The sequence below is a fragment of the Erythrolamprus reginae genome, chromosome 1 (genome assembly GCF_031021105.1).
Source record: "Erythrolamprus reginae isolate rEryReg1 chromosome 1, rEryReg1.hap1, whole genome shotgun sequence".
In the NCBI taxonomy this organism is placed as follows: domain Eukaryota; kingdom Metazoa; phylum Chordata; class Lepidosauria; order Squamata; family Dipsadidae; genus Erythrolamprus; species Erythrolamprus reginae.
The window spans coordinates 382,370,992-382,385,434 of record NC_091950.1 but is presented as its reverse complement, the minus strand read 5'-3'; the positions used below and the strand labels follow the sequence as shown (position 1 = coordinate 382,385,434).

General features: G+C 46.4%; 1 protein-coding gene across 2 annotated transcripts in view; it reads right to left on the bottom strand.

The window, feature by feature from the left end:
* CCDC85A (coiled-coil domain containing 85A) overlaps positions 1 to 14,133 on the bottom strand; it is a 181,336-nt gene extending 167,203 nt beyond the window's left edge. Inside the window, exon 1 of one of the 2 annotated variants that reach the window (XM_070734779.1) lies at positions 12,800 to 14,133. In XM_070734779.1, the coding sequence (XP_070590880.1) occupies positions 12,800 to 13,051 (252 nt within the window). In that variant the 5' untranslated portion in view covers positions 13,052 to 14,133. The remainder of the gene's footprint in view (positions 1 to 12,799) is intronic. The other variant, XM_070734780.1, reaches the window with a different exon arrangement.
* Between the last annotated feature and the right edge of the window lie 310 nt (positions 14,134 to 14,443).

The window sequence follows — 14,443 nt, the reverse complement described above, 5'->3', positions numbered from 1 at the left end:
CCGAAAGGCGCCCGCCAGAGACCAGTAAGCTTCGGAGACGCCGGGTGGGCGGACACGTGTCAGGGCCGATGTGTGCACCGGACGCGGCTGCCACGTCATGGCGGGGCCCGGACGGGGCAGGCAGGCGGGGATGCGGATGTGTCTCCATGTGTTTGTGTGTGGGGGGGGAGGGTGCTTCGGGCTCTTTGTCTCCCCCAGTGGGTAAAAATGAAGACCCAGATTTTTCAAGAAGATTTTTTAAAATACTACTTTTTACCGGACATGGGTGTTGCGGGTTCGGGTAGGTGGGTTGGCCGGGTGGGTCTTATTTTTTCCAATATAAGACATACCCCGAAAGTAAGACATAGTGGGGCTTTTGGGGATAAAAAGAAAGTAAGACACTGTCTTACTTTGGGGAAACACGGTAGCAAAATCAGCTGTTTCTCACTGATACTTTTTATTAGATAAAAACTAAATAATCTACCTCCTTAGTTCATTAGATTAAAACTAAATAATCTGCCACATCAGAACCTGGGAGTCAATGTAACAAGAAGAAGAATAGAAGAGTTTTACAGACTTTTAGAAGCTGTTAAAAAGAACTGAATTAAGACATAAATCGGGCATGGAGAGGCCTAAAGAGCAGCACAGAAGGTGTATTATAAAAGAGGAAAGAGCCACAGCTCAGGAGCAGAATGAAGTTCTATTCATTCCCTGACATACTGTAGTGTGGCTGAAAGACCTCCAGCTGAAGCCCGAAAAGGCTTTCTCCACCAAGAGTCTATTCTTAAAGATCTGCACACTGAGGATCAGCCAGAACTGTACTTACTTGCATTTCATTTTGCCTCCAGGTAACCAGGCAGGAAAATTTTACTAAAAGTTGTAACAGAGGCATTTTGTTACTTTCTAAGAAAAAAAAATTATTCTGACTAGGGGGTATGAAAGCATAATGTGAAGAAAGCTTTTAAAATTGATTGTCCTATTCACTTTGGGGGGATGTATTTATAACAAGCTTTATCGGCAGAAAAGCTAACCCTTTACCAAGTTCACAATCTTTCCCAGATTATTCATTTATTACTAAATATAATTATATAGTATAAGCCACAGGGAGATCCTAGATCAGTGCTGGCAAACCTTTTTCCCCCTTGGGTGCCGAAAGCGCATGTGTGTGTGCTATCGCGCATGCGCAAGTGCCCACACCCATAATTCAATGCCTCACCATAGGACCTCTGGAGGCCTGAAACAGCCCATTTCCTAACCTCTGGTGGGCTCAGTAGATCCGTTTTTTGCCCTCCCCAGGCTCCATAGGCTTCTATGGGGCTTAAGGAGGACAGAGACTCTCTGGAAGTCAAAAATGCCCTTCCATAGTCTCCGGGTGAGCCGAAAATCAGCTGGCTGCACGCACATATACACTGGGGCTGAACTAGGGTAACGGCTCGCCTGCCAGTAGACATGGCTCCGCGTGCCGCCATAGGTTCACCATCACTCTCCTAGATGGATATTCTCAAAGAAAAATATGAAAATACTAGACTTTATTAGTATTACTACTAAAATAAGGTTACATTACATACTTCTTGCAAATAGTCCAGTATGGCAAGCATAATTCCCTGACCCCATTTAATTTTCATTTATAAAATTTATAAAATAGGTTAGGCAAAAAAGGAGATTGGCCCTGTAAGAGAATGTGGGAAAGACCCTGGGGGGCTGAGCAAAGGGAGCAAAGACAACAAAGCCCACAACTGGATGGTGAGCTTTCAAGGGACACATAAGAGACCTTCTCTAATTTTTCAAGCTATGAAGGAGAGGAGGGAAGAATTGTATGAGGGTCGCCCAGAAAGTAATGCAGCACATTTTTTTTCTTCAACAATTATTTATTGAACACAATGAAACTTAGATTCAAGAAAGAATTACGTTTCTTCTACACTCCCTCTTTTTCAATGTAATATCCGTCCCGTTCTATGGCCTTCCTCCAGTGAGTCACAAGGATGTGTATGCCCTGTGGGTACCACTCCTTGTTCTGGTCACGAAGCCATTTCTGCACTATGTGAATCACCTCTTCGTCTCCCTCAAAATGTCTTCCATGACTAACTGTACTTCTGTCGAATGCAGATTCTCCATAAACTGTACACAAACATTTGTGAATGTTCCCAACAGTTTCTTTCTCCACAGTGAGAAATTCAATAATGGCACGCTGCTTGTAACCTATATCACTTACAGATGCCATTTTGAAACACTGCTGCAGCTATGCTATCTGTCTGAAGAAACGCAAAAAACTCCTGACAATTCCAATAATGTATATCTAAAGTTTTGCATTCGTGCCATTACTGTAGACTGAGGGGAAAAATGTGGTGCATTGCTTTCTGGGCAACCCTCGTACTTCCAGACTTGCAAGATTCTGTCTATGTAGCTTTACAATAAAGTAGTACAGTGATCCCCCGTTTATTGCGTCCCCAACCATTGCGAACAGGGTACTTCGTGAGTTTTCAACCCGGAAGTCAAAATACCATCTACGCATGCGTGCGTTTTTTTTCTATGGGCACGCATGCGTAGATGGCAACCGGGAGATCAGCTGCTAGGTGGCTTTCCTGGGTCTTCCCCCTCTTGCTGGCGTCAGCGAGGAGTTTCCCCACCGCCCACGCAAACTCCTCGCTGCCGCCCGCCCTTCGCCCGCCCACGCCGTTCATTCTCGCCGCTTTCGAGCTGAGTCCTGAAGCGAATTCGCTCCCGGACTCAGCTCGAAAGCGCCCAGAGACAGCGCCAAGGAACGGGCCTGTCCACGCTGTCTCTGGGCGCTTTCGAGGAGCGAAAGCGCCCAGAGACAGCGCCAAGGAACGGGCCTGTCCACGCTGTCTCTGGGCGCTTTCGAGGAGCGAAAGCGCCCAGAGACAGCGCCAAGGAACGGGCCTGTCCACGCTGTCTCTGGGCGCTTTCGAGGAGCGAAAGCGCCCAGAGACAGCGCCAAGGAACGGGCCTGTCCACGCTGTCTCTGGGCGCTTTCGAGGAGCGAAAGCGCCCAGAGACAGCGCCAAGGAACGGGCCTGTCCACGCTGTCTCTGGGCGCTTTCGAGGAGCGAAAGCGCCGAGAGACAGCGCCAAGGAACGGGCCTGTCCACGCTGTCTCTCGGCGCTTTCGAGCCGAGTCCGGGAGCGAATTCGCTCCCGGACTCAGCTCGAAAGCGCCGAGAGACAGCGCCCCCTGGACCCCCAACCCGGGTTTGGGGGGCTGCTAGGAAGCCCCCCATGCCGGCGGCAAACAGCCGCGCCGCCCCCAATCTTCGGCTCCTCGCTAGCGCTGTGGGAGTAAAAACACCATCTGCACATGCGCAGATGGTGTTTTTACTTCCGCATCGCTACTTCGCGAAAACCCGCTCGTTGCGGGGGCTCCTGGAACGGAACCCTCGCAACGAGCGGGGGATCACTGTACAGTCATACCTCGTCTTACGAACCTAATTGGTTCCAGGGGGAGGTTCGTAAGACGAAAGGTTCATAAGACGAAACATTGTTTCCCATAGGAAACAATGTAAAGTCAATTAATCCGTGCAACCAAAAAAAAAAACCCCGCAGAAAAATGCTGCCGCCCGGCTGTCACCTTTTAAAACAGCCTGGGGGCTTCTCAGCGACCTCCCGAACGCCGAATGCCAAACCCGAACTTCCGGTTTCGGCGTTCGGGAGGCCGGGCGGTGGGGCTTCCCAGCAACCTCCCAAACCCCGAACTTTTGCCGAACTTCCGGGTTCGGGGTTCGGGAGGTTGCTGGGAAGCCCCCCAGCCTGGCTGTCACCTTTTAAAACAGCCGGGCGGCTTCCCAGCAGCCTCCGAACGCCGAACGCGGAAGTTCGGGTTTGGCGTTCGGCTTCGGAAGGCTGCTGGAAAGTTGCCCGGCTGTTTTAAAAGGTGACAGCCGGGCTGGGGGGCTTCCCAGCAACCTCCCGAACCCCAAACTTTTGCCGAACGCCAAACCCGAACTTCCGCATTCAGTGTTCGGAGGCTGCTGGAAAGCCGCCCGGCTGTTTTAAAAGGTGACAGCCGGGCTGGGGGGCTTCCCAGCAACCTCCCGAATCCCGAACCCGGAAGTTTGGCAGCCTCCCGAAGCCGAATGCCAAACCCGAACTTCCGCGTTCAGCGTTCGTAGGCTGCTGGGAAGCCCCGCCGCCCGGCTGTCATCTTTTAAAACAGCCGGGGGGCTTCCCAGCAGCTTCCCGAACGCCGAACCCGGAAGTTCGGGTTTGGCGTTCGTAACACGAAAAAAGTTCGTAAGAAGAGGCAAATTTTTTCTGAACCCTGGGTTCGTATCTTGAGTTGTTCGTAAGACGAGGGGTTCGTATCTTGAGGTACCACTGTATTAGCTATCTGATTGTGATTCCTATCTGAATTACCCCATCAGGCCAACAAGGCTGACATCTTGTAAATCTCCTATTCTCTTCCAAAGGCAGAAATTTCAGGAATGGTCTTCAAGTCTCAAGGAATTCTGCTATCTGCAGAGCACCTGGCAGAAATTTTGTTGCAACACTAGAAGCATGGAGATGAAGAGATGACCAAATTTCAGAATGCCACCATATAACTAACACAGCAGCCAAGGCAGAACTTACTCCAACCCATGTTAGTGCAACAACTTGTAGATTTGCTCTGTCTTCCCACGCTGGAGAACTTTGGAGAGGACCAGGGTGAGTTCCATACCTTAACAACTCAATGTGATCTATTTATAGCAGGCAAGCCAATGGCATTTCCCACTTACATTTGTGCTGAAATTGTGCTGAAAAGGAAGCAACAGTGTGCTGTGATGTGGCGAGGATATAGTCTGGACTGATACTCATAGGCCAACGCAATGCGGGCCTGCCGCCAATGACCAATGGTAGATGGTGATACTTTCTTGCCCACTGTCCTGGGTAAATAAGGTATTGCCTTCGGTAAAATCGTAGGGTCAGCATGAAAATACATAAGTCCTGGCATACGGACAGGGCAGCAAATTCTGAAATCTTGCACACTGAAGCTATTGCAACTAGAAAGGTGAACTTGAAAGTCAACAATCTAATACTAGCATCATGGAGAGGCTCAAACAGAGAGGTCATGAGCGCCTACAGAACAACTGACAGGTCCCAGGTAGGGTACCTGTGAACAGGTGTCAGTCATAAATTGTAAACTTCTTTCAAAAAATGATGCACTCTCAGATGATGCAAGAGAGGGTTGGTGCCCTCACCTTGAAAAACGGTGGCTAAGGTGGCCACCTGTCTGCAAAAGGTACTGGTGGATAGTCCTTTGACTAACCCCACCTGTAGAAAATCCAAAACCTGTAGTACCGTAGGTAGCAAGCTCCAAGTGGCTCACCAACAAATAAAGGCCCTCCAGGTAGCCTCGTATATCCTAGTCGTTGATGCCCTTCTGGAGGCCAGAATGGTAGTAATCACATTCCCTGAATAGTGTCCTCTCCTGAGCATTTCACATTCAATCGCCACATGGTTAGCTTGAGCCATTGTGGCTCCAGATGTTGCACAGCTCCTTGGTAAAGGAAGATCTCATGACGTACATCCTCCAAGGATGTGCAACGGACAACACTTATGCTTCCTCCTCCATGATTTTCTGGATGACCCACTGGATCAGAGAGGTGGGAGGGAAGGCATACAACAGTTCCCCCAGGCAAGGAAGTCACAACGCATTGGTCCCCTCTACCACAAGATTGTGAAATCAGGAAAAAATCACAGAAATTGTATAGTCTGCTGGCAAATAGGTCTAGATGCGGATGGCCAAATCTGTCCATAAGTTGATTGAAAAGAAATGGGTGGACTTGCTATTCAGACTGTTGTGCATTGTTCTAGTCAACCATTCCGCTTGGGTGTTGGCCACACCCAAAATATGGTCTGCTTGTAAGGAGCTCAGATGAGATTCTGCCCAGGCATGCAAGTTCTGAGCCTCACACATCAACACTCTGGAGCATGTGTACACCCTGCCTGTTCACATTTGTTTGTTTGTTTGTTGGAGTTGAAAGGGACCTTGCATGTCATCAAGTCCATCCTCTGCTTAAGCAGGAAATCCTACAGCACCCCAGCCAAATGACAGTTCAATCTCCTCTTGAAAATGTCCAAAGTTGCAGAGTTCACAACCTCCGCTGGCAGGCCGTTCCACTGGTTGATCGCTCTGACCATCAGGAAGTTCTTCCTTATTTCTAGGTTGAATCTCTCCTTGGTCAGCTTCCAACCGTTACTCCTCGTCTGGCCCTCTGGTGCCCTGGAAAACAGTGTGACCCCCTCCTCTCTGTGCATCTTTGTTGTGGCATTGTCCATCAGTAGAAGTATGTGTCAGTCTGAGAGATCTCATTGGATGTGATGGAGTGCCAGATAGGCCACTCTCAGTTCCAGCCAGTTGAGGAGGTCCTGTCGTGACCAACGACCCTGAGCAACCTGAGCGACCCTGAGCACACAATCAAACTCCTGTAACCTGCCCCCAATGGGAATGAACGGCTTCAAGTTCCATCTGTATGGTGGTTGTTCTTCCCATGGAAGAGTCTCCTAAATTGAGGTTGACAAGCCCTGACCCAAAAGAATGACATGTCCTGGGATCTGTTCTGGTAAGAGGAATACTGACATCGATAGGACTGCATGATCCAGTTGTAAGTTGAGCACAAGAGATGTTCTCATTCCTTTCCACAGCGTCACTTTATAAGCAGTGCAAGTTTACCCTGCCAACAACACCTCAAATACAGGTAGAGTTGTAATGAAGCCTGTCTATTACAGTCATAAGTCATGAGGGTGACAGACAAGATTTTACAACCTCTTTTGTGATGTTCATTAAGCAAACGGTGCAGTCATCAAATAAACACATTGTTTGCTCTGCGGCAAATTTATATGGAAAAGAAAAGTTAACTGCCTGTTTTGACAAAAACATTGCAGATTTTGGTCACACTTATGATGGAATACTGCAAACAGCCACAAATAATGTGCTGGTTGCCAAGTACCCAAAATGTGGATACGGAACTTGGAGGAGAGTGGAATTTTGAAACCAGGTCATTAAGTACCTCTTGGAGGATCTATCATAACATAGGAAGGATTTACTTTATGCATATATTGAGGAAGAAGAGGCAGTTATCTTACAACAAAGACCTCAACAGAGTGACAATTAGACTTTATCCACTCCTACTTATCACAGATCTATTAAACCAGCTACAAAAGGCACACATCTTTACAAAACCAGAGTTGCGAATTGCTTATAACATAATCAAAATTAAAGGACATGTGTATTTAATTCATAGTAGTTATAGCAAATTCAAATACACAGGGATGCCTTTCAGATTAGTTAATTGTGGAGCTGTTTTTCTAGGCTCATAAACAACATGTTTTCAAACATTTTAGACAAGTAGGTGATGATGTAGTTAGCTGACCTATTCATTTATTCCTAAGATCCCTCCCCAAGTGTCACATGTATCAGAACCCTACTGTAATAAATATGAGATAAGTTGTCAAACTAGAGAAGTGTGCATTAACCTGCCTCAACTAAACTATCTGGGCAACAAAATTTCCACAAAAAGGATCTAGCAAAGTCTATGTTATCATGGTACATACACACACACACACACACACACAGAGAGAGAGAGAGAGAGTAATATGAAAGATGTACAATGCTTTCTGAAATTTGCTAAATTCTACAGGAAATTCAGCTGAAATGTTGCTGTCCATATAAAACCACTGTCCCAACACTTAAAAGATCAGCAATTCTTCTTGGTCTTCAGCTACCCTGACCGACCCTTTGTGATGAAGACAGATACTTCAGATGTGGCCATAGGAGCAATTCTGATCCAGTGGAGAAAGAAGGCGCAAGGAGAGAGATTTACTTTAGTTTACTCCAGAATTCTCCTTCCAACATAAACTATGACATTTTCCATAAGGAGTTCCTGGAAATAAAAAATATTATTGTTCAATAATGGAGACACTTACTGGAAGGAGCAGCCCACGCTAACCAAAATCCATTCAGACCGAAAGAATTTAGAGGTCTTCCAAGAAACTAGATTCACAATTTATGGGCCTTGTCCTAGTGATTATAAGAAATAAACCAAGTAGCGTTTCATTTGCAACTGCCAGCATCAATGAAGACTTCGCCCTATTTTCTATCAATCTTTTCTAGTGAAAGAGGCATCCCCCTGACTCTGCTGTACAGGAGGGGGGGGAATAAGAAGTGAAAGCAGTGCTAGACTTTAGGTGCTAGACTGTAGACAAAGAGGAAAAATATTTGGTACACTGAAAAAGCTACCCAGAACCAGAAAGGTCACGGAGGCAGCAAGAGTCTGCATGAGCTATAACTGGTGCACTGCTTTCTCAACCAATATCTTAATTAATCCATGCTTGCCAACTACCAGACTTGCAGAGTTTGGCACTAACCAAAATGAACAGAAGGGATTCTTGGATAGGATGGAGAGTGCCTTGGGGGTAGGAGGCAGGAAATACTGTATATATACAGACAAGAGATGGAAAGGCCAACACGTTTGTTTGTTTGTTTGTTTGTTTGTTTGTTTGTTTGTTTGTTTGTTTGTGTTTGTTTGTTTGTTTGTGTGTGTTTGTTTGTTTGTTTGTTTGCTTGCTTGTTTGTTGATTGGATTTATATGCCACTCCTCTCCGAGAACTCAGAGCTGGAAATCTGACTGCCTTAGTCTGAGACCTGAGTTCCACGTGATAGAAATTCCCAATGGCGAGGAGGCTCTACTGGTGCACCTGATTTAGGGGATGCGTCCTGTGGTCTTGGAGAGTTATCAGCAGATGAGAAGAGCCACACATAGCTACACTTTGTTTTCACAGCCCACAATCTGGGGACTTCAAGAGGGGAGGATGATCTGAAGGGGGAAATGATATAATAGTATGTGAAATGACCTTGGTAGTCTGGGCAAAAAAGTGCTGCCAAGGGATGTGTCAGATAAGAGACAGCATCGCCTGCACCTGGAGAGTAGGTAGTACCAAATGCTCAGAAGAGATTCTCCGTAGTTTATTGGGCTATAAAGAAGATAGGTAGAGAATTGTACTTACAGGCTTGCAGGATTCTATCAATGTAACTTTACAAGTTACATTAGAATTAGTTCATCTAATGTAAGTGAGGACAAATCAAGGGAAATATTTCTTCACCCAGAGGGTCGTTGGTTTATGGAATTCACTTCCAGAAGAGGTCGTGACAGCTGTCAGCCTTGATAGCTTCAAGGCAAGATTAGACAGATTCATGGATACCAAATGTATCGGTGGTTATTGAAACGGATGTCCATGTGCCGCCTCTATGTTGCTTGAGGCAGGCAGGATTCCCTTGAGTATCGTTTGTTGCGGGTCAGGGGAAAGGGAGGGTCTTGCCTTCTCCTTTTGCTCAAGATCCCCATGGACAATTGGTGGGCCACTGTGTGATGCAGAATGCTGGACTCGATGGGCTTTGGCCTGATTCAGCATGGCTCTTCTTATGTTCTTAACTAATTCTATAAGGAGAGGAACATTAGGACAGGGGACGGTAGGCACGCTGGTGCACTTATGCATGCCCCTTAATGACTTCTTAGGAATCGGGAGAGGTCAACAGTGGATAGTGTAAGGGTAAAGTTTTGGGGGTTAGGAGATGATACCACAGAGTCAGGTAGTGAGTTCCATGCATTAACTACTCGGTTACTAAAGTCGTATTTCCTGCAGTCGAGTTTGGAGCGGTTTACTTTAAGTTTGTATCTATTGTGTGCTCATGTGTTGTTGTGGTTGAAACTGAAGTAGTCATTGACAGGAAGGACGTTGTAGCAGGTGATTTTGTTGGCTATGCTTAGGTCATGTTTAAGGCAATGTAGTTCTAAGCTTTCTATACCTAGGATCGTAAGTCTAGTTGCGTAGAGTATTCTGTTGCGAGTGGAGGAATGAAGGACTCTTCTAGTAAAGTATCTCTGGACATTTTCTAAAGTGTTGTTCTAAAGGAGTAATTTATAGAAAAGGTAATTCTAAAGGCAAATTACCACAGATCAGGGGAGTGAAACTCCAGATTCGCGACCCACAGGTTGCTTAGATCTGGCCTGCAGGTCCATTCTGGAAACAGTGAGGGACCAATCTGTGGTGCCTCTGCCAGCAAAAACGGAGCTCGGAAGAGCAGTAAATGGTGCTCCTGAGCCTTATTTTTGCTGGAAGAGTGCTCTGGCCACCACAGACCCCCTCAACATGAGTGACATCAAGCTGGCCATCCCGGCCCCCAACATCAAGCACAACCCTGATGCGGCCTTCAATGAAACCAAATTTGACATCCCAGGCGTAGATCATCTGGCTTTGATTCTTACCTGGTTTATCACACAAGGTTGACAAGCTGCTTAATGATCCATCACCTCCTACCTCCAACAGAACACATTTCTCTAGTAGATAGGAAGGCATTTCTCTAGAGTCCCATGAAATTGCTACTCATTGAGATAGGTAACTTCACATTTTCTAGGAAGTTTATTTTCAAGTGTAGGTCACTTACTGCATTAAAGCACCTCTTCAACTGACTCAGCAAGTGCTTAAGGAAAGGCCTGGAGGAGGCAAAGCCAAGCCACTTACCACATGGCCAATTCTTACAAAAAGGATAGCCATGCAGGTTTGAAAAAAATCATTTACAGTTTAATACCTGTCATTCCACAGGTTTTGCTTGCTAATTAACACCACCTCTTGAACTTTAAGGTATCAGTCCATTTTCAAAGAGGAGGGGAGATAGGTCTCATTCCTGCGCAGTTTACAAAATAAATTTTAACCATGAAAAATCATGTAGATACACAAGGGGGGGAGAGTTCCTGAAACAAATTTCAACTCCCAGATATATCCTTTTGCTACAGGTTCTTCTGGGATGTTCTTTCGAACCCCCCCCCCCAGTCAAAGCTATCCCCATGGAATGTATTACTAGTCTCCCAACTAAGATTTAACAAGATCAGGCCTATCTTACCTTTCCTAAGATTAGTTAAAACTGGTTTTGGTGCTTACTCACCAGACTAAAGTGAAAATACTTCCTTGACTCAAGCTTAGATTTTATCTCCACATCTGTACTTTTTGCACCAATTTCAGAAAACTCTTGTTGCTGCATTTTCAACATAGCCTTGAGATTTCCCTGTGATCTTCCTTCCAAATACTAATCATCTCCAATCCTGCTTAACTTTTTCGAACCAGTCAAGATCAGCGAATGGTATTCAAAGAGTACTATCGCCATTACAGACTTTTAGGGAGCTGTTTAATGTTATTTCTAGGTTAGTCTTTTATAGCATGGTTTATCTAACAGGACATTCAGGAAGATAATGAGGACGGGGTTAATATTGCTGTATCAGTGGCTGCAAGGTGTTAGAAGCCTTTATAAATCAGTACTGCAGAAATGGTCTAAAACAAAATCTAACTATATGTGTATTAGTGAGGACTGTTGAGGGGGTAGTTAAGATCAGGTCAATTGCCTGCTCCTACTGGACTGGACTGACCTTTCCAGATGCAGGACTATTTAACAGCAATCACTGTATAAAAGACTCAGGGGATAAATTAGCACTCAGGGAGGGTATTATTAAAGAGCTGCCTTCTGTTCTTTCCACAGGGCTTTTTACATCAACTTTCCAGTTGGAAGGACCCTTCATTATTTGAATACATTAATTAAAACAGCCAAGAATATGTTTCTGCTAATTGTAAGATACTTTGGAAGACAGTATCCTGGAAAGTATGATATAAACAATTGTCAGTAAGTCGGTAAACTATTTCACTTTGCCTAGTTGCAACAGGGCAACTTTCCAAGCTATGCTGTCCAAATATTTTTGGATGGGATAAGCTACAAATTGAAACTAGTACTTTACACCAACAGAAGCATTTCACTGTAGTACATAACAGTCACAATGATATACATTTCACTGTGTAATATGTACACACACACACACACACACACACACACATAAAGAAATTTGTCTTTTATCTTGATTTTAGGTTTGTCATGTTTTTAGGATGTAAACCTCCAAGGAAGCATCTTTTTAATCTGACAGTATACAATTACAGTAATCCAAATAAATAAAACTAGGTATAGGTTTTCAAGCAAGAACTACTCACTCCACTCCTTACACTGATCAATCAATGAAATATCTGCATCTATATTCAACACATGTAATAATTAAAATGTAGGTTACCAGTCTGGCTGGGAAATTGTGAGAGTTGAAGTCTACGCATCTTAAAGTGCTGCTGAGATTGAGAAACACTAAAATATACCTTGCAAACACACAAGAGACCTTCTGATACAGTATTATGTTTCCTATCTGTGTCTGGATCCAAAGAAATCTTTTCTGGCAAGGGCATAGTAACAATGGTGAGTTATCTAAGGTTGTATTTTTACATATAATTAAGGGTGAGGGAGTGGAAGAAGATACCCTCTGAGACTAAAGCAACAGGGAAGTTCTCCTGCACAATATCCACCAACTTTTGATCTGTCTTTGTGTAGGGGTAGGCAGTTTGCACGGCCCACTTGCTTTTTATTAGAATCCCAAGATCTAACACTCAGAAAGTTACAAAGGGCATTCAGCAATTTTTCCTAACCTAATCCTGTGGCTATTCTTTCTAGCATGCTGGCTGGGAATTCTGGATGCTTTAAGTCGCAGTGACCTGGGGGAACTTAAATCGAGGAATTTGTTTTGAGGACCAGAACAAAAGCACACACAACAATCTTTCACAATAAAATCTCTACCTGGTTTGCCCATCCCTGCCCTTTTTTCATTATAGCAGTCTATATGGTCCTGAATTTTCTGCAAGGCGCTACACAGCTGCATAGTGATTTGCAAGGACCAGAACCTGCCTTTGCTTTCCCCCCACCCCTCCCCTTTCCATTTTTCCTCCCCTGCAAGCATCCTTTTACCTTAAGTCCCCGGATCTCGCCCAGGTGGAGCTGCAAGCGGCGGTTGACCTCTCGGATGAGGTTGCTGTGATCCAGCATGGCACTCACTTTCTCTGACTCAGCTTTACGGAGGCTACGAATGAGGTCTTCTTTGCTCCATTTCAGCAGGTCCTCATCCGACACCTTAGAGAGGTCTTCGGCCAGCCCTGCCCCACAACCCTCTGATGCTGCCGCTGAGGTTCCAGCTCCGCCAGAAGCCGCCACTTTGGACATTTTTGTGGGCAAAGTTTCTTCCCAATGTCACAGCAAAGAAAGATGCAGCTTCCAAGTAAACGGGGGGGGTCCTCGAGCTTGCTCTGAGCACCTCTGCAGGTGAAATGAGGCAAGGGTACCCTTGGAAGTCTCTTCTTTAAGCAGGACTTGTCCCCCAATCCCTGAGGGTCCTTAAATAACCTCTTTCCTCGGTCAATACTGTGCTCCGGCAGGTAGGCAACTGAGTCTCCAAGGAATTCAAACAGCTTTCAAAATCTAGCAACAAGAGATTTTGTGTAAAGAGGAAAAAAAAGCCCTTCCTTCTTCCAAAGTTTCAGAAGAAAGGAGAGTCTCCCAAGAAGGAGTGGGACATTCTGAGGTCAACAAAACCCTTTTACTCACTTTCTCTGGAGATATTTTTCCCCCGGAGAGGCAGCAACGCAAGGCAGGGAGTGGAGGGGAATTCCAGTAGTTTTAATCACCCAGCAAAACAGCGACGATCTTCAGGCTTTGGTTCAACCTTAAGTCAACTTGGAGTTTTCACAGAGGTACCTTCAGGGCAAAGCGGTCTTCCTTTCAGAGGATCGGGGAGACGGCGTCCTTCTTACGTGGACCAACAAACACGCGTGTGACGGGGGCAAAGGATAGAAAGTGACATCGGAGCTTGTAAAAAAGGCGGCTTTGGAGGCACCCTCACAGCCGTCCAGCCAAATCCAACGGGACCGGCGGCTGCTGCCTTGCTCCACCAAGAACCGGCTGCAAAAGCGCCCGTCGCAAAAAAGATCCCATCGGCCGCGGTTGTTGTGGATACACCCGTCTCCTTTGGAGGAAGGCAGGGCAGTCGGGACGAGAGAAGAAAGTGCAACTGTCTGAAGGATGACGCACCCAGGGCGAGGACACACACACACGCTGAGAGCAACGGGTGGGGTGCAGCGGAGGGGCAATGAAGTGTCTTCACCAAACCTCCAGGATAAACAGACCGGGTGGATCCCGGAGCAGATGCAGAGAAGCGCGCAGCTGGGTTGGTGCAGGCATCTCCAGGCGCCCCACCACCCAAGGGTGGGGGAACCCCACAAAACCTTCTCCAGCAACAGCTCAGGAACAACGGGGCATCCCCTCCGACGCCTTGTTTCCCCCCCCCGCTCAACTGGGCTCATCCCTTGCAGCCATCCTCCGCCCTCCTACCGTTTCCACTTGTTCCTCGGCAGGGCGCCTCGCCTCGCCCCCTGCAGCCCGTCACCGACGGCTCCTTCCAGCGGCGTCGGGAGCTCTGGCTGAAACCGACGTTGCCCCGAAGTGCCCGGAGCGTGCATTGGAGTCTACGGTAGCCCCGCACCCGCAGTGCACGTCGGCTCACTTTGCAAAAAAAGAGAAGGAGGAGGAGGAGGAGGGGTGGTGGAAAGGGGGCGAGTG